The sequence below is a fragment of the Limulus polyphemus genome, unplaced genomic scaffold (genome assembly GCF_000517525.1).
Source record: "Limulus polyphemus unplaced genomic scaffold, Limulus_polyphemus-2.1.2 Scaffold2019, whole genome shotgun sequence".
Taxonomy (NCBI): domain Eukaryota; kingdom Metazoa; phylum Arthropoda; class Merostomata; order Xiphosura; family Limulidae; genus Limulus; species Limulus polyphemus.
In genome coordinates, this window is record NW_013667629.1 from 84,530 (window position 1) to 111,545 (window position 27,016).

At 32.6% G+C, this 27,016-nt stretch overlaps 2 protein-coding genes across 10 annotated transcripts in view; both read left to right on the top strand.

Moving 5' to 3' along the window:
* The window catches only part of LOC106465685 (E3 ubiquitin-protein ligase DTX4-like), a 31,289-nt gene extending 23,516 nt beyond the window's left edge, over window positions 1-7,773 (top strand). For all 3 annotated transcript variants that reach the window (XM_013925922.2, XM_022393606.1, XM_022393605.1), the window contains 2 exons: window positions 2,459-2,548; window positions 4,484-7,773. In XM_013925922.2, coding sequence (XP_013781376.1) covers window positions 2,459-2,548; window positions 4,484-4,693 — 300 coding nt within the window. In that variant the 3' untranslated portion in view covers window positions 4,694-7,773. The remainder of the gene's footprint in view (window positions 1-2,458; window positions 2,549-4,483) is intronic.
* Window positions 7,774-12,006: 4,233 nt separating this feature from the next.
* Window positions 12,007-24,795, top strand: LOC106465682. 7 transcript variants are annotated; one of them, XM_022393612.1, is made up of 5 exons: window positions 12,007-13,038; window positions 14,255-14,348; window positions 16,744-17,170; window positions 19,925-19,972; window positions 21,655-24,795. In XM_022393612.1, exons 3-5 carry the CDS (start codon window positions 16,888-16,890, stop codon window positions 22,434-22,436), a joined length of 1,113 nt encoding a protein of 370 aa, XP_022249320.1. In that variant the 5' UTR covers window positions 12,007-13,038; window positions 14,255-14,348; window positions 16,744-16,887; the 3' UTR covers window positions 22,437-24,795. The 7 variants fall into 7 exon arrangements, with proteins under 7 accessions (XP_022249320.1, XP_022249315.1, XP_022249317.1 ...); XM_022393607.1 differs by having other exon boundaries at window positions 12,011-13,038; window positions 21,637-24,795; XM_022393609.1 differs by having other exon boundaries at window positions 12,011-13,038; window positions 16,818-17,170; window positions 21,637-24,795.
* The last annotated feature ends 2,221 nt before the right edge of the window (window positions 24,796-27,016 follow it).

Below are 27,016 nucleotides of genomic sequence, written 5' to 3' on the forward strand. Positions count from 1 at the left end.
GTTGTATCTGCAAGTGGAGGATTAGGGAGATTTGTTAAATTACCTTCAGTGTGTTGTATCTGCAAGTGGAGGATTAGGGAGATTTGTTAAATTACCTTCAGTGTGTTGTATCTGCAAGCAGAAGGTTACAGAAATTTGTTAAATTACCTTCAATGTGTCCTATCTCGATGTTTGCAGGAGCTTATATTGGTATCATTCAAAAGCTATATCCTAACTTACTTAATAGCCTTTAGTACCCCTCCTTTTAACCCTATTGCCCCAGGTAATGTTTGTGTCCCACTGAATACAAACCGGCTCTATATGGAAGGTATGTTGTCAGTACCTTTTTCCTCTTTCGAAGCTCTACTAACATCAAACAATTTTTGGATTATTTAAATTCTAAACACCCTAACATGAACCATTGCTTAACCCTATCGCCCTGGGTTTCCTTTACTGCACACGACGCAAGGTTTTAGTGTCTTACATTCAAAATTTTATTATACTACTTTTTGTTTATATTATACCAATTACAGTAGCATAAAATCCTAGCCAATAATTTATATTTTAATAGTATACAAGTTCTAAGTTCTTAATTCTACAAGGCAATATTTAAAAAAATCCTGAATTTCAACTTGTGTGACCCATGTGACACATTTTTTCTTAGCATGTCATCATCCCTATTTTATCCACTACCCCTTGAAAAAGTATGAAATTAAACGTAAATTACTCTTTATGAAATCATTATTGCTCAGACAAACCATAATTTTTTAAAGTCTTCAATTTTGTTTGGTTACAGAGCTATCAAATAGAAAATCAGAGCACTCCTACCACACCCACCTGTCACATCCTCTCTTTCACAATTCATTGATAGCTCTCTCTTACGTTTCATTATATATTACCTATAACCAATAGAAAGTTAAGGTTTTCATCTATCAAATGATGTATTGTATAATGTTGTATTCTGAATAGATAATCGTCAATTTCACTCACAGTACAAGATTCGTTCCCGTGGGAAAGTTAACGACTAGCTTGGATGAATTTGTAACAGCTCTTGTCACATAGTTAGAAAGCCAGGAAAATTTTGAGAGGTAAAGGAATTTGTCTACTTTTTGTATGTTATTAGTCTATATTCTGTGGTGCATTATTTATTTAAATAAAAATTATTAAATGCATTACTATTTGTACTATAAATAGTTAGGGTCTCTCTTCAAAACCCAACGGTAAGAAAAAAAAGAAGATTAGTTAAGTATTTTATTTATTGTTTTTCATATTTATTCTTTATTTATTATTATAAAAGTAACTAAAATCTAAAAATACAGATCTTTTCAAGTTATTTAAGACTAGAATAGGTAAAATAAGTAATAATAAAATAATTAAAATGGTTCACGAGTCACACACATGAGTAGCTTGTAGTAGTACGTGGGTAATGTAATTCGATAGCATAACGTCAGCTGAACGTTTTTCAAGTGATTTAATACTTTTTATGGAATGAAAAGTAGTTATACATGGTTCAAAGGGCAATAAAATTTAAGTATAAATAGATGTATACTATTACAAACTTAGAGCTACTCGGGATAAACGAATGTAGTTTCATGTTACAATTTGAAGTCATTCTAGAACGAAAAAAAAAAAGTAATTAAGGTTTGTTTTTGTTTTGTTTTTTGTGGTTACGAGGTTAGTCAAATTGACCGATTCCATTTTGAGATGGAGTAAAGAAAAATAACAAATAAAGTACAAAGTTTTACTGAAAACAAGTGTCTGAAATGCATTTAGGAAGTTTCAGGGTTTACACTAAGGAAATTTGAGACGAGGAAAAGTATTTTTATTATAACATGAAAATTATTTTGCACACGGACTATTTTAAACAAATACTCAATATATTAATATATTCATGGACAAATCTTTATTTTAGTTTATTAAAAATAGTTCACTAAAAAATATGACTATATTGAGAATAATAAGTATTAAATCTATTTTAAACAAATACTCAATATATTAATATATTCATGGACAAATCTTTATTTTAGTTTATTAAAAATAGTTCACTAAAAAATATGACTATATTGAGAATAATAAGTATTAAATCTGTAAAGACTTTAAACGAGTACAAAAAGGTCATGTGATCGTTCAAATTAACCGAGCCTGTATTGAGAGAGTTAAATGTGCATATAGAGTTTTGATCACAAGTACACTCTGATGTCATGGACTAAACTGCATTTTATGTTTAAGCACTGTTAAAAAACGAGCTTTGTGTATACAAGTATCCATTTTAGCATCAGTTCTAAAAGTGAAAAATTGGATTAAAAACCAGTATTTGGCACTGCTATAAGTGTTTTGAAACAACTGTATACCCAATAGAAACTTATGAAGTAATGAAATATAAATTAAAAAATTATTGACTTGCATGTTTCTGTGAAAATATTGTTTAAGTGAGATTTTACATATCAGACCAGGATAAACTTTGGATGCTGTTCTCTAGGGTCCTGAACATCCCAATCCTGGTAAGCCATACACTGCACGTGGATTCCCCAGAAAATGTTATCTACCAGACACAGATAAGGGAAGAAAAGTTAGTGTTCACTTTGCATCTTACAGTATTTTGGAAAATTTGGATCTGTAGCTTATGAGCATTTATTTCTCAGCAATAATATTAGACAAAAAGGGTTAAACATTGATAAATTATGGCTGTGATATAACAGTTGTTACTACAAGTGCTGATTCTGTTTTACATTGACTACTGAATTGAAAGGATCTAGATGTAACCACTTGTTTAAACATTGTTAAATTATTGCTGCTGATATAATAATTACTACTAGTGCTGTTTCTGTACTGAATTGAAAGGATCTAGATGAAACCATATTATTAAACATTTGTATTGAAGACCGATTCTAATTGAGGTCAAAGTTATTTGAGTAAAATGTAGCTAGGTTTGTAAATATTACAGAAAAATGTTGTTTGAATTGTTTTTTTTCAGTATCAAAACAAAATAGCAATTATAATAGCTTACATGTTTTCAACTTGTTTTTAATGCTGTTTGAATTTCAACTTGTTTTTTAAGTCACATACTACAACATCACTCAGTCTCCAAGTAATAACCACAGTTTCGTTTTAGTTGTGTAGTCATTCTTCATTCCACTGTCAACGGCTTTATTTTTAGTCACTGCATCGACTAAACATCATTGTAGTATTTACTGAAAACATTCCACTTAATTTATTGTTTTTTTTCACTTATTAATCATTTGTCAATGCGGTAGGTAAGTTTTGTCGTTACTTTTACGGTGGCACTACCACGTGTAAGTATTTCATAGTTATTACACTTCATACTACACTAAAAGAAATTGAGTTAGAATGCATTGATTTCAAATTGTCATTTGTTTATGGTAAGTTTTGTCGTTACTTTTACGGTGGCACTACCACGTGTAAGTATTTCATAGTTATTACACTTCATACTACACTTAAAAGAAATTGAGTTAGAATGCATTGATTTCAAATTGTCATTTGTTTATGGTCGTACTGTAATGTATAGCCCAGGTTGTGACTAGAATGTAGCGGTTTGCTTCTAATGATAGTAAAATCTCGTATTACCAATTTATTTAAATACTGTTCATTACTGGTAGGGCACCCCCGAGTGGGATAGTGGTAAGTACAATGGTAAAATCCGGGGTTCGATTCCCCGTGGTTGACACGGGGGATAGCCCGATGTGGTTTTGCTTTAAATACGTCAAACAAACACTACTGGTGGTATCCGCATGTCACATTTTACCCCCAAACTACCAACTTATTTATATACTGTTTACTGTTGGTGCATATTGCATCTGGTCCTTAAGTTACTAATATGTTTATCTACCATTCACTATCTGTAGGATCCACATGTTACAATTTATTTATATACTGATTAATATATATTGGGTAATTTAATGTTTTTGCATGATACAAACGTTCATTGGAAAGAGTGATCAAAGAGCTTGGATGAAATCACTTATTTTCTGTGTAAAATAGTGCACCCTAACAGTAACTAGTGGAATTACAATATTGATATTTTTTGTTTCAATTTTGTGTGGGTGTTACTCGTACGTTATTGGAGACCCAGTATCGATCAATCATAGACGCACAAACAATTTGGTGCATAAATAATTTATAAAAATGCCTTTTTGAAAAAGCTGCTGGAATCCTTATGGACCACTCACTCACTGGTAATTCTGAAGCTAATATTTTTTTTGTTTTATAAGATTTAACTTTGCCTAATGTTCCCAGAATCTGGAATTAGAATGTTCAGCTAGAATTCATACTAACATAAGATTTTTCTTGCTAAACAATGATATTAAATCATCTTACCAGTTGGAAAAATTTAAATTTATTATTTCACTGAGGTTTTTTATTATTATTAAGGTTAAAAGATGTCTACACCCTTCATTATGAGTAATATTTTAAATATTATGTGATAACTTGTGTAATAGTTGTTTCAGTAACATCAGAATTTGATCAAGAAAATACACTTTCTTAGGTTTTAGAGCTCCTACGTAAGGCATGGGATCGTCGCCTAATATTTACCATAGCAACATCAGCTACTACCAGTGAATCAGATACCGTTACTTGGAATGGAATCCATCACAAAACAGAAATGAGTTCCAGTACCAAAGGCTATGGTTATCCTGATCCCAAATACTTAGACAATGTTCTTAAAGAGTTATCGGTGCAAGGGATCACAGAGTGATAAAACATGCTGAAAATTTGTGATATGTATATTTGATGCCAAACTTACTGCTTACTTTGTTCTCGGTATTTTGGTTCATATCTTCAAGATTTCATAATGATAAAGTGATTGAATAATACTTTTAGCTAAGGTTTTTCACGTACATTTCGATTACTAAGTGTACAAATGTATGACAGTATTCAAGTATTAAATGAAAAAATAATGTGTATTTCTTTGTTAATAATGTCTAGAATCACTAAATCCTTTGTAGCAAGAGATTGACCATAAGAAATAAGTAACATTGATGCTACTAATTTCATCTTCTGGATTTTTCAGCAGACGTGCTATGTCCGATAATATAAAGAAATTCATGCTACATATTCTTCAAAAAGTATGTAAATGTAGGCTCGTACGTATTCTCATCTATATGCACAACAGAGAGCTATTACCTAATGCCACTGCCACGAAGATTTTTGCACATGCCACTAGTCTTTAATCTAGCTCTCACCTCTACGTGTATTAACATATCTATGCCAGCCTATCATGTATCCATAATTAGACTGTAGCTCTCCACCAATAGGATGGTGACACATGAGCATTTGAATGAAAGCTCATTCTTTCCTCAGCCAGATTTATTCACTTATTTTTGGGGGGGGGGGGGAATTAATGGACTTTATGGACTATTTTTAAACTATTGGTGTAAACCATTCTTGGTGTAGTCTTTCGTTCGTTAATTTTTTTTTGATTATGAGAAAGAAAGATACCAAGTTTTAAACTTTTAATTAAAAGTTGTAATTCTGGGATACATTGTTCATTGTCAGTGATAAGATTTCTTTGACAGTACTATTTTCCTGTTGTTTTAACCAAGCATACACCTTTCATTAAGTGCTCTCCAGCGTTGTCGTCAAACCAGTGCCCTAGGCCTATGTGCCACTGACATACCAGGCCAATTTTTTACTCTCTTTTTTTTTGGGGGCGGGGGTCAAATTTTTGTTTCATCTGGATCAAAAATTCATGTTTAAACATTTCTCCCATCTTTCAAGGTTGTGATGCTGGTCAACGGCAGTCAGTTACTACTGCAATGGTGACAATAGGCACTATGATGTAGGGTTGGGCAATACTATAATTTTGTACCAGTGATCTACCATGTGATAATTTTAATTATTCAGTGAAGTGTAAAGTGTTAATAACACTTGAATAATGAATCAATCTGTGTCAAATTTACAGAGTATATTACAGTACATGGCAAAGTGAACATGATACAACAGCAACAGGATACAAAATTACAAGTAAATCAACAGCTGATGTACACATGCATGCATATACATTAGCACATGTACATACAAGTATACCATACAATGATACAAAACTTGAAATGTGTGTGTTTAGTAACATAAATGCAAATAAAATCAATGTTTTGAATGTTATCAGCAGATGTAGTCATGTCGCGAGCTTTTACCTCAAATTCACCAAATTTCTCACAAATATATGCAAAGTGTGCAATCAGACTGTTGTAGAGTTTTACTAATGTACAAATTTCAATCCTTGCAATGCTTTGTTCACGATGTTTATTTTTTGTAGAATGTCATCCCTTATGATGCTCATCGCTGCTATTTCTAACTGGCTTAGTTTCTTCTTTTTTACAGATCTTGCCTCGCTAACTGCTGAAGGTAGTGTACAAGCAGTATTTATGACATCTGTGAGTGCTAGACATATATCCTTATAATGCGTAACAAGGGCTTTTATAGCATCACTGCTGGCTGCCCACCTTGTTGCTTTTGACACTTTTCTTCTCCAGCAGGATAGCCCACCTTTGTAGGGAAGCCAAGAAGAAGTTTAGTCAACTGCCTGAGAGATAATGGCTGATTGGGCAGTTTTACATTCTGCCCACCTGTAAAACACCTTTTGCTCTGCCACTTTTACTGGGTGAAGAGTACTCCTTGCAAGAAAAACAATACGGTCTTTCACTGAGTCATGCCCCACTAGGCCATCCTCCATAGTGGGTGACACGTTTCATGGGTTTCCATTTTTCTGACACTATGATTTCAGAAAGGAGCTCATTTTTGTAATTTCTTTATCTACACCAGCTCTATCACCATGATATCACTGTAGGATTCTAGCTTTTTTGTTGTGCAGAGAGGTGAATATATACGTTTCTGAAGTTAATATTTTCCTTACCTGAAATTGTTCTACCTCTTTGTACAACCTCCCAATTCCATTGTATTTCTTTTGCTTTGTCAATGCTGAGCCTTTATTTCAGTGCTAGTGCTCAAGCATATTATAGTACGTAGAAGATGTATCACCCTTTTATTGATGAAGGACTATTGTCTAGCGGTGGCTACATCATAGGTTGGCATAGTACAAATAAGGGTGGAAGCTTTGTTCAAGGCTTGTAGCGTGTGAAAGAATCTTCATGGTAGTGGTGTGAAGTAATGGCTCTTTGTTGTGCAGAGAGGTGAGTATCTCTCTGAAATATATTTTCAGATAAGGAAAATGCAAGCTTCACTGTAGTGAGTAGAAGACAGCTAGAAACACCATACATATGATACTTAGATCACCACACTAAGAATTCTGAACTTGTTTTTTTTTATTTGCTCATGTCCAGTGTTGCTGAAAGGGGGTGGAATTCCCCAATGCCCTCTAACTCAGTGATGATAATACCAAGATGTAATCTGAAATTTCCTTTTGTCATGATGAAAGTCTGTTAACATTTAAAAAATAATGTTTTAATTATACAAAGAATGGTGTGGCCATATCGTATTGAATAATTTGCCCCTATTGTTTCTGTATTTTGACAATAAAACTAGTTGTTCTCGATATCTTTTAAGTAATTTCAGGGGTGTGATGAATGCTATAAAGAAGAAAAGTCTGGTGCTTGTAAGTTTTTTCAGCAGTTTTGTTTGTTCTTCATAGACATGTCTTTTTAAATCTTTTAAGAATAAATATTGTATCTCATATGTTAATGTTATTTCGTTTTGTGATAATGACAGTTACTTTAAAACAGCACTAAGACAACGAGGTTTTCATGATTATGTGAATTGGTAAAGGAAGTGTACATTGTAATCTATGAATTAAACTTTAGATAAATATTTGTTTTTCCATCAAGTTTTCATTGTCTTGAATATATCCTGACAGTTAAAAGCCACTAAAAATATAATAGTAACTGAAAAAAACACGAAACACTGTTTATTTGGTTTTTCACACATTCTTTGTAATTTCCTTCTTGCATATTTCAAACCAGAGAAGTTCAAAAATAACATTTCAGATCCACTCTTTGGCTTATCGTAAGGTGCTGACCCAAATCTCCAAGGCATTGACTTATGGGAGAAAAGAGTAGATCTATATATATATGTACTCCTGGTTTTAAATCTGTAATGAATAAGTTAAAAAGAATGAAAAAATTATATATATATATACACGCATCAACAGTCTGGTAAGATTTTTATCATGAATATTAGGCTTTCAGTGTTTTCTCCAGTTTTTATTAATCAAAACTATAACTTAGAATTATTTAAAAATAATGTAGATTCTGGCTTGGATTTACTAATTTTTCTAATTTGCAGTTCTAACTCTACTGTGTTGGATATGTGCTGAAAAAAATAATATTCCAATTAACTCACTTTCTAAAAGGATCAAGTGTTAGATATATTACCCAGTTTAGGCCCGGCATGGCCAGGTGGTTAAGGTGTTTGACTCGCAATCTGCGGGTCACTGGTTCGAATCCCTGTCACACCAAACATGTTCGCCCTTTCAGCCGTGGGGGGCATTATAATGTTATGGTCAATCCCACTATTCGTTGGTAAAAGAGTGGCCCAAGAGTTGGCGGTGGGTGGTGATGACTAGCTGCCTTCCCTCTAGTCTTACACTGCTAAATTAGGGATGGTTAGCGCAGATAGCCCTCGTGTAGCTTTGCCCGAAATCGAAAAACAAACAGTTACCCAGTTTTCAAAATTTTTGAATTTTTTTCTTTTTAGTAGATCTTCGAAGTTGAGCATCTACTTTAAGTAAAAATTGTATTACTCTTCAACTGCGTTGGGAAAATTTACGCTATAAACATAAAAAGAATTGGATAGTAGACAAGAAACATTATCTTGAGGAGAAATATAAGCTATAATTAATATAAAAACTACAATTCAGTATATGGTACATATATAATTTTATTCAAACTTTCTGTCACGTTAGCCCCCAGTGGCTCATAAGTAGGTTTGGACGCTTATATTGCTAAAAACTGGGTTTTGATTCCCGTGGTGGGCACAACACAGCCTATTGTGTAGCTTTGCGCTTAGCAACAAACATTTCTGTCATTTTTTTAAAAAATAATACATATATTAGTTTATCTATATACTTAACGTTAGCCTTACCAATTGGTTTAGATGATTTTTTAAACATGGTTCCAGTAGTGATGTTATCAAATCTTATTCTGCTGTTGTTTTTTTGTTGCAACTTAAATCATTTAAAATTTGCTTCTCTTAACCAGCTCATAAAAAGTAGAAAATTCGACCCCTCCAGAAAATATTTTCAGCATTAGCAATTTCAAATGTTTGGTAGAATTTTGTTGGAAAACTAGTGTGTTATCATGGAGTTATAGTTTGACATATTAGGTATAAACTGCAAATTATCTGTTCTTTATTTGCTAGTAAATACCCTTAAGGTTTCCAAGGTAGTTTTTGCAATATTATACGTAGCCAAATAACAATCATACAAAAGTGACAGTATTATGTAAATTTGATGTTCTGGTTTTAACTTGGAAACTAAATTATTAAAATTTGTCACTGAATCTGACTTGCTTGTTTTACAAGTTGTGATGTATTTTATACATTGTCACTCATGAATGGAACTTTACACATTTCTGACAAAACAATTCATTTGAACATTATGTTACACATAAAAACAAAAATATAATACCTTTTTTTTTTTTTACTTAATCTTTAAAATATATCATGAAAACTGGTTTGTGAAAAATGAAAATTTATAGTGTCGCTTACATTTTGAGTAACAGGCAATTTGTTCAGAAATGATTTATAGTATAAGTGTTTTTAAAACTTACTGAATGTTCATCGCTTTTAAATATTTTTCAGGTAGTAATTTTAACAGTTTTATTGAAACTAGAAGTTGAGAAGAAATGATCAATTTAAAGAATACAACTATAGTCGTGCTACCAATACCCTTTCAAGTCAATGTCTTGGTAGAGGCATCATTGGCTCTGGCATAAGCATCATGAGAGGATCAGGACAGTTCAGCCAATTTATTGAAATCCATTGTATTGCAGTGTTGGCTTCTGGTTTGTCCTCAGCAAATCTCTGCATGAGGCACTCATTTGATTTGGGTGGTCTGACCAAGGCACAACCACTAAAGGCTTTTTCTTCTCTTGTGACCTATTTGAAATTACCTTTGTTAGGGGGGCATGATCTCTCACATGCAAGTGATGGTTTATCATCTCACTGGAAACCCCCCAATAAACTAGTCAGTGAAGATATCTTCATGACCTGCCAAAGCCATTGTAGGTAAGCTTTACTCTGCAAGTTGCACAGGTTATCCACATAAGTGGCTAAGATATCTTTGGTTCCTCCTCATCATATCCTTGAACTCAACTTGATGGATAACTTGATTTTTCATCGAATTTATTATTTTGGCAATAAATGTCTCAAAGTTTCATCTCACTCACCTGCTTGATGAAATTTAGGGCCAGACCATTTAGACTGAAGATCAGGTGTCGTGCAGCTTGTTTTGGAGAACAGCCATTCCAAGCAGTTACTTTCCTGAAGCACTTAAGGAAATAGTCCAAAACCTCTTTTGTTGCACCTTTGAATACTGGGGTGAGATCTGTGATCAGAGCTAGAACCTTTTCCATATAAGCTCTCAGCCATCAATTAACCAAAATGCCTTCAACATTGTGAATACAGCACTGTAGGAATGCTCGGGGATTCTGACTCTTGTATGAGTAGTCAATTGCTGTCCCAGAGCAATGAGTTGATGTTGGCACTGCTTGACCCAGTATTTTCTGTGATTTATGGTCACCTACTAGATTGGACGGGCTCAGAACTGAGCCATGCTTTACCCTCTTCATCATTTGGTGTTATCTTACCTTCTAGTGAGATTGTTTCTGTTGGTAAATGCCATTCATCAATGGGACCTCCAGTCTGTCTTTGATGTTCTGGCTGATTAAGGTCTGGGAGTCCTATATAAATCATCTCATCCAGTGTTGGAATCACCAAATGTGATGACCTTAAGGGGAAGAGCATGGACAGCTATTCTAGGTGGACCAGACATCGGTAGATCTTATTTCTGAAACACTGAAAACAAAGAGAAATATATTATGGACTATAATAGCACTGATGGAAGTCTTATGTACAGGCAAGGACTTCTCATTGACCTGGCACTTCTCTCGGACAACCATTTCCTTTCAGTAGCCAACTCTTCCAATTGGTTGTAAATCCTTTGAGTTGCGGAAAATGGATCCTTTATCAAACTTGTTAACACAAGAGTTGGAGTAAAGGGCAACACACGTGCCAATACAGAAAACAAGAAACTGCAATAAGATATCCTGTGGTCACTGCAGTAACATTTTCTTCTTTGTATCTACTGAGTGGTATTTGCAGGTCAAATTGATTTTTTTTAGAGTGACAAGATAGTTCTGCAGTATTATGTGAGATTTTTGACAATTCTGGTTAAGGAAATAGTCACCTACAAAAGTTCTAATGTTTTCAAACGAGACTCAAAACTCGAGCGCTTTCAAATAGTTGACTATTTTGAAGAAGAATAGTCAAATATTCGGAAGCGCTCGAGTTTTGGGTCTCGTTCGGAGATTTGACAAGATATATATTGCAAAGTATTTCTGTGTTTGTGAGAATGAAGTAAGGAGACTGAACACAATTGTACAAAAATACCTGATCATGACAAAACCTTGTAGAAACGTTGTACATTTGCTGCTATGTTAAACTTATTAAAGTTTTTCTTCATTACCCATTCAAGCTGTCTCCAAGCATTACATGGTATACCTGTTTTCCACATCACACTACCTACGAAACGAAGAGCAATGTCAAAAGTAGTTTTGATAAAGGTCGTTACACTGCGATTTTATATCATCAATTGGAACATCGCTCGGGCTTTTTCACTGTACCAAGGAAGCCCAAGCGATTTATTCGAGTGTTTATATCAATTGTGGTTGTCACGTGACTTGCTGATTTGCATATTCAAAATAGCTTTAATACTACATGTGCTTTTGCAGTGTTACCAAAAGTGTTCTTTTTCAACAGTAAATAAAACCAAAATTAAAAGTAACAAGTATTTTTTTATTTCTTGCTTTTGAAGTTCATATGTCATGCTATGTTGTAGCCTACAGAGTGCATAATTTTTCTCGTGATTCATGGTATGCGCACGTTTTACTGACATCATGACATTACAAAAGACAACGTTAACTATCCCGTGATTGAAATCATTTTACGTGTACTCACTGACTGACAGACAATTTACTACTGCATAGTGGTTAAAGCAGGTGACCCCCTCCAAGCGTCCTAGGCCCCTATCGGGGAAATATCGTTGTCAACCCTATGTGTAACGCTGGTGTAACAGATTCATAAAAGTTAGAAGTTCTGGACACGTCTGATTCTCATGTTATTTTGCTGAAATCACAGACGTGTTTATCACATTACGTTCGAGGCCTTAAGTAAAACTTATCTAAGTGCAAGTGATTTAATTACTTTTTCTTTATTTTTCAAAAGAAAACTTTGCAGCAATTGTAAGGTTGTATAATCTCTGGAAAAGGATGAAAAGTAGCTCTAGCTTTTCGAAAATAAGAGGACGGGTGTGTGTGCTTCAAGCTCTAATCTGGAGCTGTTGATAAATTTCAGTTAAGAAAGCTGTGAGGCTTCACAACTGGATAAAGGCTAAGACATTTCTTTTATAGAGTGATTTCGGTGTGCGTAACTGATTGTGCCCGTTGACGTCACGAAGGTACATAAAAGCTCAAACTCCAAGACCATCAAAGTTAACAGTTATTTCAGTGTTACTCATGGGCGCTATTTAAAACAAATTTGTGATTTTTGTAGTTGGCGTAGACAGAAGACTAAGTAATTTGTATCAATTTGTGCACTGTAAAACCCTTAATGACAATTATAAACGATTTGCCGTTTAAGGGTTTTGATGTTGTTGTTACATATGACTATGATGCGTGAAAGGTTTAAAGGGCATGGGTAAGTTTAAGCCTAATTCATCTTGTGAGATGCGGTTTGATTGGATGACTCATTTATGATGACTGACACTGAAATAGAGATATTTGCAGCAGATGACGTCATGCTTTTAACAAAGCGAGGTTTACACTGCGGAAAATATTGAAATAGGTAACGATGTTTGTACAGAAATGAAAAGTGAGTAAAGTACGTGTTTGTAAAGTATTCATTTTGCTTTAAGAATGTACTAGAATCAGATAATTTTGATATTTTATTGAATTTATTTTAAAATATTGTTAAAAAGATCTGGATAAAAATCACTGCACAGTTAAGTTTTACTTTTTTCTAATTACCAACATTATTCTGACGTTGGTTCTATAATGTAAGCTCTAGTTTAGCATTGTGTAACTGCAATTTTAAGTCCACAAAAATTTAGTTAACCAAAAGAACAACATATTATCCAAAGTTATGCAGTAGGAACTCATCATTTTTTTTAACAACCTAGCTTCATCTGAAGTGACTTTAAAGATTTAAAAAGGGAAAAACAATTTAGGGAAAGAGTTCCATATGGCACCCCCACCCAAAAATTGTAGAATTGCCTGGATAAAAAAGATTCTGAAAAGGGTTTATTTTAAGGAGCGTATGAGAAAAATTGGGGCATGGCTTTGACAAGCATTTGTGTGAATACATGTGGAGAACATTATATTCTGATAAAAGTAGCCTTTTTGATGCCTTTATACAAGACATTTGTAAAGTTTATCTCCAAGAAGATTGTACATCTAATTAATGAAGTAAGTGGTATAATAATGTATTAAAATTATCAGATCATACTATTAATATGATTTATTAATACATAATATTACTTTGATGAATTTTTTTTTAAATTGAGTGGGGTGCCATATGGAACTCTTACCCAATTTAGCAAAGGTATATGTACACAAACCCCAAAGAAAAAGTTTGAATAACTCAAGATATTTACGATACACCCTGCTTACCAGAATCCATGTTACAAAGTAAAAAATTGTTAAAATTATACCTTTTATGTACATTATGGTAAACTACTTACAGTAAGCTAAATTGTTTGTAACAAATCATACAGTTTACTTCAGTATATAATTTCATGTGATAATGCTTTCTAAGGTGCACCAGTGGCTTCTTAAGTAAACTTCTTTTTTTTTTTGGCATGATTTAAAATGTAAAAACTTTTTAAACATAAAGTAGCTAAGAAAAGAAATGTAATTTTTCTGAAGTGTCTGTTTGGATCAGCTGAGACCTAACTGGAATGTTCAGTTCCATTGTGTTGTAAAGTTAACAATGAAATCTCATAACCTGATTGCAAAAAATATATTTGAAGTTTGAGTGTTTTCCAAGAAATGCAATGATTGTGACCTGTGTATGTTTACAATTTATTTAGATATGAAATTTCAAGCAAATGCAACTTAATGTCTTGTTGCAGATAGAGGGAAAAGTTTCTGCTATGATTGTATACCGTAATATTATAAACTGGGGTGAGTGTAGTTATAAAATATGTACCAGAATACTGACTTTAATAAGTTTATACTGTAACTCAGTTTTATTATTATCCCATGTTAAGGACATTAGTATTGGCCCTACTTTAATTATGACATTTTTTCATAATTATTTGTTAATTTGACAAGACCCCCTCCTACAAAAACTTGTAAACTCATTGTTCATAGGTTTAATGGTCTAATTGGAGTCTTGATGTGTACGCAAGTGTTTTTATTTAATATAATAAAGTATTGAGTACAGAAATATGTTTGAGAATGTTTTCATGATGATAATAACTCAAACAAATGAAAAATTAACTCCTTAAACCTAAGCATCTGGCCAAAAATCCTGATTTACCTATCGGATGGTGACACTAAATGTTCAAGAGCAAGAGGTTTGAGGCTATTTACTCAACAATGCATCATATGGGTACCCCTGATGCTGAAGGGAAAAACAAAATCATTAAAATTGAAATTTTATAAGGTATGATGATAATTATTAGGACGTCATGAAAATAATTCCGGCAGAACATGTAAAAAATTACAGGTTTAAAAAGTTAATTAAATTATTTTAATGAAGGAAGAGAGATTTCTGATGAGGAAAACAAGAAACTGCACTGTGTTAATTCTTTAGACTGCTGGGTAGACTGGTAAAGTGTTTTGCTTAAATACACAACAACATGATATGAACCAACTTTAAACGTGCAACCATCCAACTACTAGTCCAAAGTGCTAAGCCACTAACCCATACGGCTCAATAAAAAAATAGCTCATTAATCAACTTATTCTTTATCAAAGCCTTTTAAATTTACAAGGCCAAAAATATAATCTGCTATCCAGAATTCATACCAACTTCTTAAGTATGCTGCTAAACCGCCTAAAGATAACAAATGGGAGAGAGAGTATAATGTATCAAACAACAGTGACACCAATATATTGTATAAAATCAACCATGTTATTACCAGGGTATGAAAAATTATTATGAGATTTATTGAATGCAGTACAAGCTTTACAAAATATAATCAGTCAGGAAGTAAATAGTGCCAAGCGAGGAGTTTCTAAGGAAATAACTCAATTTCTATATCAAACTCAAATACAAAACAAATAAATTTGTTATTAATAAGCTATACAAAATGATGATAGTAATAATAACAAATTGGAGAAAAAAACAGGAGAAAAATGTAATTTGTAAGATTATTTAAAATAAAAGCATTTGACACTTCTCAAAGAAATAAGATTAAATCAAAATAAATGATAATTCAGTAATACCTCTTAACAAATCAAATACCGTATGTATCACAGTTTCACAAATCTCTTATTTTCGTGCCAAACCACGAGGTCTCCTGGTGAGACAGCGTTAAGTCTTCGGTTTTACAGCGCTAAAATCAGGAGTTCGATTTCCCTCAGTGGACACAGCAGATAGCCCAATGTGGCTTTGCTATAAGAAAACACACACACACACACACCAAACCGTGAGATTACGTATCAGATGACTATCTATGTAACATTTGTTTTATATAATCAAACAAGAGGGTAGTATTCATGTGTCACTGCTAGGGGAATCTTGTATTGGTGTATTAATATATAGACCACTTGGTTAATGTTTAATATATATACACAAGGAGGCTGGTGAGCTACCATTTATGGGAAATAAAAGAATAGTAGGAAAAACACATAAATAATAAAATCATAACTATAAATGATATAGAAAGTGCTTATTCATAAGAGGATTGTGTGTGATAGGAATATATTAGGTCGTCAAGAAATTAATGTCACGTTTTTGAACACTTTCATTACCCCCCCCCCCAAAAAAAAAAACCACAATTTATATAATAGTTAAACGAACCGCCTAAACGTCACGTTAGTGTAGCCTATATAATTTGTAAAGTTTAGTATACTCTAATCCCTTATAGACTATTTCATTTAATGAATGTTTTGTTTGATATATATATATATATAAGTTGTTCAGGTTTTTTCATCTAAAAAAAAGCGACATTAATTTCTTGCATTATTTAAGTCTGCTGTCAACCTTATGTTATTAGTCCTAAGTAAAGTTATTATAAAATTAATAAAGAAAACATGGAATAAAGATATTAATTGGGAAATTTATACTTCTTACTTACAAATATTAAGTATTGATTAGAGGAGTAATTAATTAAGATATATTGTTCTTTTCATTTTACTTTCTCCCTCTTCCATGTTCATTACAGTATGCCTTTTACATAATTGTTTTCCATTATATAATTTTTATCTGATTTTGTTTTGTTGGTTTTATCAATTATTCTAGCTACGTGTGCTGTTAGTTAATCTCTTATTGTTTATTTTTTTCACTTTATAATTTTTATTAGAATAAACTTTTTTTTATCATTTCACGTTTCTTTTTTTTTAATTTTAGGTAATACTTTTAAGAGTTCTAAAGAATGACATTCACTAAAACTTGGCAGTAATACCAGTACATGGTTCCTTCAGCTTTTCCTGCAAAATATAAAAGATTCTTTGTGATCAACCAAATTAAATAATCCAAAGAGTACACAACAAAATGGCAGCAGTATCAGAATTGTTCCCAGTAGCCTATCCTACACCAGAAAAGATAGATGTTGGTAGGCCTCATTCTGCTTCAGTGCACCTCAATTCAGACGTTGTATTGGAGAAAATTATGAAAGGAAGACCAAAGTTTAAAAATGAGGATTCTATCGAAGGGAACAAACTCCACAGACAGCTCAGAACCTTTAAAAGTCAGTTGCTTTTTCTTCAGGCTGAACATGCAATGATGTTAGAAGGACTTCACGACGAAATAAATCGGCTGCAGACGCAGTGTAGAGGTGAGTTGTTGGATACTTGTTTTGTTCTGGCTAAATTGTAGATTATATAGCATAAATCCATTCTAACAATACACAAAAATGTACGGTATAATAATAATAATAACAATAAATATTAATGTCTAAAGCTCTTTTTTTGCCTCACAATAAACAAAGTAGTTAACACTTTCAATAATGGTAATTTCAGACAATTATAATGCAGTCAAAACTACAAGTTAGTAGTTTTTTCAGGCATATGAAACAACCTATATGTAGCTTGATCTGTAAATTGTTGTTTTCAGTGATCCACTTTGGAAATAAAATTTTCCAAACAAGTAACCATAGTTCAATATTTTCAGAGAATGTATTACAGTTTTGTTTTTCACACCAACTTAAATGAACCTGGCATGGCCTGGTGGTTAGGGCACTAAATCCACAATATGTAGATAATGGGATCAAAACTTATCACCAAATATGCTTACCCTTTTCACTTTAGTGGTGTTACAATGTAATGATCAATCCCACTAATCACTGGTAAAGAGTTGGTGGAGGTCGATCTTTACTAGTTGTCTACTCTCTTGTCTTATCACTTCAAAATTTGGGACAGCAGATAGCCCTCACAAAATTCAACAAAAGCACACAAACAAGTAAACTTATGTAGTTTATTTTTCTTATTGAGTTTTAAAACTTTATTCATTTCAAAGTTAATAGAATTAATCCATTTTTTGAAAGATCCTAATATCTAATGGCCATGATAATTAGAAATCCATTCATTTTTTGCTATAGACACAATAAGTGCTAATTGTCATACAGGATATCATCCCACATTATTACCCCTTCAGATAATTAACTCACCTTAGGCACACTTCACAGGTTTGGATTTGCTGTTTTTACTGCAGTCTTTCCTTTTGATGTTAATTTTTACTTGACTTTTTTACTTAATACTTATAAGTATTAATTTTGTATATATATGTATGCATGTATATGTATAATTTTGCTTTTCCATAAGTAATGTTTCGTATAATGTGATTAACTTGTGGCCATAGGGTATGCTGTCATTTCTAGCATGTTTTCATGCAATACCACAAAATGTTCCTTTTACTTTAAGCTGTGGATGCATTATAAGAGTGACAGTCAATCCCTTAACATGCATGATGGGTTGTAGGGTGCTGCTGACTGGCTTCCTTCCCCCTGATATGTAGTTAAAAATTAGGGATGGTTACAGATACCCTTAGCAACTTTGCTGTAAGTACAATTGCTAACATGTTTTTCAAGTTTAAAGATTCATATTGCTATGAGAGAACACAAATTTATTTAGATCAACAAAGTATATTAGGTACTAACTTGCTAAATTATCTAACATCTTTGTATTCTAAAAAAAAACAACTGGTAATCTCAAGGTTGAGTGTAGCATACACGCATACACACTCATTCTCTGTAAAAATTAGAGGTTTGAGGACCTAATGTGTGTGGAAGGAAAGGTATATCAGGGATCAAAATATTACATTCCCAAGGGGTATCATCTTTTTAGCTGGCTTTCCCGCTCAGGAATGCATGGTCCATCCGTATTCTTTTAGTTACGACAAATGAAAGTGAACATGTTGCATGGATTAAATATAAAAAACAATTCATGAGAAAATAGAACTTTACACGAGGGAATGTAATCTTCCTGATAGCTAATTTTATTTCATTATTTCTATCCCTGTATATAGAATTGCTACAGATGAATTGATAGAGACATGACAATGTGTCGCATTGAAATGAAACGCTTTATTACTGAAGGAACTGAAAAAAATTGGCTGATCATGTTAATGAAAGGATTAAGGCAGGATATTGAAGTTAAAATGTAAAATAAGTGAGTGAAACTGTACATGAATGGTGAAACCAAAATAAGGGACGATTGTATTTAACAATAAAAGAAAGATAATATGAACTTTACCAATGTTAGGGTTAAAGAGTAGGCTGACAGCAGGCACTAGCACAACAAAATAAACGGACAGAGGACTTCATAATGAGCGATGGCTCTCTTGGATGAAAAAAAAAAACTGTCTTGCTTTAAAGTTGGAATGACTCTCATCCAAAACTTTATTCATAATATACATTAATTCTCCAGCTAACCAATCAGAATGCAGAACAGAAGTATCTTTGTTCCATGTGACATTAGCAAGGTAGTCCTCTATATAGCAGGAAAAGTAGAATATAATGCAACCAAACGATGAAACAGTAGATAAGTTTCTTGATGAAGCAGTCTTCTTTGTCATGATTAGTACCATTAATATATAACATTTCTTCTTCATCATGATTAATACTATAAAATCTTAACACAATTCTGCTTTATTATGATTAGTATTATTAAAACTTAAAATTCTGCTTCATCATGATTAGTATTATTAAAACTTAACATAATTCCACTTCGTTGTGATAACACTTATTAAAACTTAACACAATTCTGCTTCATTATAATAGTACTCTTAAAACTTAACACAATTCTGCTTCATTATGATTAGTATTACTAAAACTTAACACAACTCTGATTCATTGTCATTAGTATTATAAAAACTTAAACTCTGTTGGTAAAGTCAATTCTTCCATCATCAAGCCTCACAGTTTTCGTTCAGTTTTTATGACAGACGTGTTTGTTTAACCATTATGATTTAGTAAGCTGAGTTAGAATAAATAGTTAGATAAAAATTCCAAAGATAGTTATTGTCCATATAATATATAAATGTATGTTGTTCATTGACTGCATGGAATTATTTGTTTTATCCTTGTTTCCAGAGCTTCAGTTAAGACTTGTTACAAAGGATTCCCCATCCATGTGCCAAGGTAACAAAAAAATATATCGATAGTTTAATTTATTTTCATCACTGGCAGCAACAATTATCCATTGATATAACTAGTTTATTGGTTGATTATCTGATAAGAAGGAAGTGAAAAAAAAAATTGTTTTAAGACAAAAAATTTTAAGTGTGTAAATAAAATGTGATCTGTGTTTTTAACCATTTTCCTACTAGCATCATTTTTGATCTGTTAAATATTTATAAAGTTACATACATTATCGACAAAAATTACAGTTGGAATTTTTTTTAAAGTCATTTAGTCTTGATCGTTACTCTCTTTCTTTACCAAGTTTCAATAATTTGTTTTGTGGGCTTTTAAAACACCGCTGCTCATGGCTAGGGGTTAAAATGGATGTAATATCTATAGGAAATGGACACGAATGAATGAATTATTTGTACCTTCTTTTACAGTTAACAGTATCTTCACATATTGTACTGTCATTAGGTGGAAAACACTTTGGATAATTTAGTGACTTAATATGGTATCTGTAGTCTTAAACATTCAGTTTATCATTCAGCATAGTCTGAGTTTTGAATATAACCATCCACTGAATTCTTAGTAAACAAGCTGAAGCTACACGTGCGTGACTTCCGGGAAGTCGACTGTTTGCAAGCACACATTCAACAGACAATATGGAACTGTTCGTCCCTATTGCAAGCAGCCATTAATTTGCTCTGTTAGACAATTGGACATTCAGCACCCCCCATTTGAGATGGTGCCATGTATGAATGCATCGCTCACTCTAACCACGGTATGGCCGTGAATAAAACCCTATAGTATGCTGTTCACCATCCTAAGTTACGCGATATATTGAAAAATCGTTCTGATTACAGATCGCACTTTTGGGTGGGGGAGACAAGTATCCCTTTGTTAAATAATGTCAAGATTGTTTTTAGTCCAGTACTGTAAAGTTTATAAGATACTTTTTATTACTAATACTTGAGATAACCAACATGCAAGTTATTATAACCATCAGATAGGGTACAATATACTCAGTACAGGCAAGAAATCAAGCTAGTAGCCAAAGTGGGGTCTCGGACATTCCAGTCATGAGGAAAATTAACTTAAGAGACAGGCATCCATTCCCGGAGCTTACACGATGCATCGGGATTAATCTTCTGCTAAATGTATAGAACAGATCCAATTAAAACTGTAGAAATCCAGCTATAGGCACTTTACCCATCTGTTAATACTTAGTCTGTTAAAGTTTTCTCCACAAGAATAGTGTATTAGGTATAGCTTAACTTTACTTTGTTTTAGCCTGTTAACCACCGAGGTCTTGGACTCGGTGCCACATTCAGTCAGGTTGGCTGAGACATCACATTGAAACACGAGCTGTAGAATTTAGGTTTCAATTCTATAAAAATATTTCCTGGATACTTTGTCTTGTTCTTTCTTTTGGTAAAAGCTACTTTGGGGGAGAAATTTGTGGTCGTTCTAGAGTTAATTCTAGATGTAAGTAAAGCTTTGTTAATGTTTTGAAGAGAGAAAACTTACTTTATAAACTTGTTCCATTTAGTAATATTGTTCATTCTTAATGTATTTATTTTCAAGTGAATGTCACTAAGTTCTTTACCACCATACTCTGTTTAATTATTTTTACTCATCATTAAATAGATATGATGTATTTCTTTTGTGTTTGTCTTTAGTTCTTCATGAAAGAAAAGTTACAGCTTTAGAGTCTGCAGTTAGTCAGTGGCAGGAGAAGAGCAAGGAGCTGTCAGATGAACTTGAGATCTCCATTCTATGCAAAAATAATCTTCATGAGCAGATAAAAGTCCAAGAATGGCAATTTGAGCAGGAGTTGGCATCTCGAGATGAAATTGTTTTAAACTTGCAGAGAGAATTGGACTTAAAATGTAACACTATTTTGCAGTTATCTACACATGTGCAACAGCTGAAGGAACAAAATATTTTCAAGCGTATGTCTTTAAGAAGATCTCAGCTCCCAAAGTGTGATAGCAATCCGAAGGATGACTGGAAGCTAGGAAAAGCAGTAAGACTCTGTGATAAAGTTTCTCCTTTCAAACAAAAAGATGGAAGATTTTTTCCCCCACTCCAAACGGCTGTTGGGAGCCCAGGTCCTTCCAAAATGGGTAGGTTACAAAGTTTGTCGGGGAAGTCAAGTGAGAGTTCAGATGGATCTTTCATGGATTCTCTGGAAGATGAGCAAATGTCTATTGATGATTCTCGAAGAGGTAGCATTTCTTCTTCCCAAAGTAATCTCCGTATCACTAGTCCCAAGATTATAGCAAATGACACTCAGTCATTTGATTTGAAATTGCCTCCTGTATCTCACTTGAAACATGCCATTACAACTCCTAATAGAACATTTGTTCGACAACAAATTAAGATTAATTCAAAAGCAACAGGCAAGTCTTCTGATGTTTTAGGCATTGATAAAATTTCTCATCCTTCCATAGAACCAAAAACTTTCAGAAACACTTGAAAGATTTTACAGTCTCTTTTACATTTACTGTATGTTAAAGACAAAGTTACTTATTAGTCTAAAAAATTTTATTGTCTTTTAAAAATCCTATAAAAACAATAGATGTTAGTGATACTATCAAAGGTGTAAAAGAACATGGTAATTAAAAATATTATTCCTAACAATATTCAAATGATACACTTCAAAGATTGACGCATTTTGTCTACTTTTTTAAGATGCAGCAATTAATACAGTAATGCATAGCTATTTTAGGCCTAACACAAAGCGCAGTAGGTCTTAGCACATGAAAGTTTTATCTCATGTATATTATTTAGGCATGTAGCACTTACCATTACCCTAAATCTTAAAAAGAGTGTTATTTATGGTTGATGGAAGAAATTGGAGAACTGTGATTGTAACAATAGTAATAACAGCAAATTTTGAAAAAACATTTCAAATCTATACTCTTGATGTTTATAGTCATGTATATTAAATCATTGCCTTACCTCACATTTTGTTTCGGAAACAAATTGTTCCTGCTATCGCAGTGGAACACTGTTATTCAAAGTTCAGTTACACTTGTATTTAAATGATTGCTTAATGTCACGTAAATATTTATTCCATCCACATTTAAATTGAAGCTTTATAAATATTGTACATAAGAGAATTTTTTTGTTTGTACTTTGATATATTTGTGAATTTTCTTTTGTCTCTAACTACAAGATTTGTAACTAATTTGTCAGAAACCTAATGTTTATAGAAAGAGATGAAGAAAAATTATGTTTTCTATCAAAACATATCAACTGTCTTGTATGAAGATAGTCAATTTACGCATGCTTGTAATGTGAAGTTATATAGTTTTAGTTATGGACACTCTACACAAGAATCGTAGGACAATTTGGTAATAAAACACATAAATCTGTACATCTTCCAGCACTTTAGCTGAAAATTTTCAGTGCCAAGAAAAGATGGTGCTTACCATACCTCTTATTCAAAATGGTACGTTTTAAACACGAGAAACCTTGCTGATATGTGGATTATTAAGGGAAACGAACGTGTTTGTTGTAAGTGTGGTATTGACAAATTTTTGAACCATTATAATTGTATGTTGTTTTTGGCAGAAAGAGATGATGTGTGAGCTTCTAACAAATATTTTTTGTTTCGTATCATTAAAGCACCTAATAAAAACCACACTATTTAATTAGTTTCAGCAACGATTACTTTTCTAAAAACAAAAAAAAAAGATTTGAAGAATAGTGTTTCTACTTATTTTGAATCTAGTACAAATTGAATGACATTTTAATGGTATACTATCTTAAATTTTCTCCATATGAGTATAAATGTATGTGTTGCACCTTCTGTAGAACTTTCCATCAGTTTTAACATACAGACTAGATAAGCCTATTATACACTGCATATGTTTATGCTGTCTGGGCCAGTTACATAATAGGAAAAAATCAGTTTATTTATTCATGTACTATAGTTATTTTAATCCTTAAGAGATGAACGAAAGTTTCTGGAGCTTTTTTTTTTCCTTGGGTTGGACATGGCCCAGTAGTTAGTGTGCCGAACTGTGAATCTGAAGGTCCATGGTTGGCATTCTCATGCCTCCAAAATAAAATAGCACCTCACACTTTGGGGCAGTCAAATCCCACTTTCCAATTAGAGTTGGCAGTTGATCAGTTGTCTTCCCTGTATCAGTTTGAAATTGGGAATGGTTAGTACAGATAGGCTTTACGTACATTTACGCAAGTATCTTAAACAAATCAAATGCTCTCATTTTTTTGCAGAGAGTGAATTGGACTCTTAGATTTTTTTATTTAGTTATCTTTGTTCAGGTTACGTTTTATCTACTTTTATATAGTTTTTATAAGCATATTTTTTATATTTATAGATGTTTTCATACATGCCCAGAAATAATTAATGTTATGTAATATCAATATAATACAGTGTGTTTAGTATGAATCATGGTGTATTATTGATGTATTTTATGTTCCACTGGTATGCATACGGTTGTTATATTTTCATTTTACATATGAAAGTGATATTTAAATTTTTATACTTTACATACAGCATCCAAAGTTATGTGTATATTGTTTTATAAGTTACTGATTTATAGTTTTTAAAAAAAAAGTTAATATTTTATGTGAGGTATAATAAGAAATCTGTATTTTTATAGTCCACAATTAGGTACTCGACATTGCCCGCTACAGTAGACTTCAATTAAATAGTTGGCATATAGAGGAGGAATTTTATTCATTATGAAATGACCAGTATAACATGTATTATATATAGTTTTCACCTTGTTAATAAAGACTGTGTGTGTGTTTTTATGAGTACACATACATTATATATAGCTTCTTAAAATTCACCCAAAGAATTTCTAGTTCTTTATCTCATTTTTATTTCTTGGCCTTGCGCTAAACTGGTGGCAAAACAATACTGTAACACCACACAAAAAAACGTTAATGTTTTATATCCCGGGGTAAATTATTTGTGACATTATTATTATTAAACAAAACTACCTGTTTTGCTACAGATTTTACTTTAAGCACATCAATCTGTTTTTTAAAACACAACTGGATAGATTTTTTTATAAAATGTTAAAAACCACTGAATATTACATTAGTAATAAATACAGGTAGTGCAAGCATTTTACTAATGTTTATTTTATGAGAGTACCACCGTTCAAGATCTTTTGCTGTTATTTTTTCCATCGTGAGCCGAGCTTAATCTGATAACCATTAAAATGCATTTTTGTCAGACACTTCAGGTTTCATTTGAACAAGCTTTTGCGAATGAAAGGTCAATTTTAGACTACACGTCTTTACATACCATTCACCGTATGTGAACGTCGGCTTCCAAGGTGCATCAGTTAAGAAGTGTTGGTTAGATGGAAATGTGCTGGTATTCCAATTTTTTGTTGTTCATCTTTACCATAAACACAGTGTTGACTGCAAGGTGTGGCTGGAAGTTTGTGTCTTTTTACAGTCTTTATCAATTTCAATTCCTTGTCTGCTGTCTTATTAACACTACTGGAAGGTACGCCCAGTTTCATCACACCGGAGGTTCTCTTTCGAAACTATAGTCTTCCCTTTGTGGTTGAGGACATCCCTCCAGATTGGCTTGGCTTGAGAGTTCAAAGCATGTTACTGTTTTAAATGCTGTACTTCAAATTTCCTCCACTTCATTGAAGAACATTGAAAACTACTGTTATTAAAATGTTGAATTCTTTGGTTCTATATCATTAAATAATCTGTCTGATTATCTTTTTATCAGTGCTACACTTCACCCATGGTGCCACAGATGGCACTGCATTACTATAAACAGTTCATTATTACATGTTTGATTAATTTTGTTGGTAGTTCTGTGTCTTGTGAAAGTCTTTGACTGTTTGAATTGAAGATGAATATGACACCATGAACTGAAATAGTTTAAGTGTAGGCCTACATGATGCTAACTTAGGAGAAAGTCAACCAAAAAAACAAATAAATAAAAGGTGCAAAAACATGTTAAATTTATATGTGTGTTTAATTTTTGACTCTAATTGGCAATTTACAAAAATCATACAATATTTTTAAATTGATATGACTTTTTTAAATCTCTAGGGAGAATGAACTTGGGTGGGCCAGCACTGGCCATGGTATAACGCACGTATTTCACTAATGTTCTACAGCAGCATTTCTTAACTTTTGATGAGAAACACTATTCTAAATTATACTTTTGTACAATTGCATGTTTAGGCTGTATATGTAATTATAAAATATATATTCAACGTAAGGGCTTCATCATTCAGTTGAAGAGAAATTAAACATCCTTGAATGTTAGAGAAAAATAAAGTATTTTACCATAATATTTTATACAGAAAATGGCCCTTTTTACTCCCTAACTTTTAAGGTCACTTGAACATTAAGATGAACACGACATCTTGAAATGAAATAGCTTTGAAATGTAGGCCTACATGAAGCCAACTGTTAAAAGAGCCAAACAAACTGGTTTTTAAATTGTAAGGTCACTTGAACCTGAAAATGAATGTGACATGAATGGAAATATCTTCGAAATGTAGGCCTATTTAAAGCTAACTTAGGAAACAGCCAACCAAACTAGTCTTAAAATAATGAATTTAAAGCACATTTATAAAAACTTCCAAGAGTTATGTACCAAAACTTTTCTCAATCCAATCCTCATATCTTCTTTATACTAACTTTAATGGCAAGCAGTTTTGTACAAAAACGTAGTACAAAGTTTTAAGTGAAGCTACTAATATTAAACTGTCTTATCACAAAATTATACTAAAAAATGTTATAAATAAACTGATGATACAAAACATTCAACATTTGGTCCAATAAAAATTAAAGTTACTGAATAAATAAATTCTATCCATATAAACCTTTAAAACAGATGTATTACAAATTGCAACTGTTTATTCTAGGTTTGAAAGAAGATATTACAAAAGACTAAAAACCAGATACATAAAAAATGGGACTAGGCTGGAAACAATAGTAGACATTATTTACTCGAACTATAAACCCTATTTAGGCTCCATGCTGTTATTTAGTAATTATGTTTGGTGGTAGTACAAACGAGGGTATTTGTAGTTT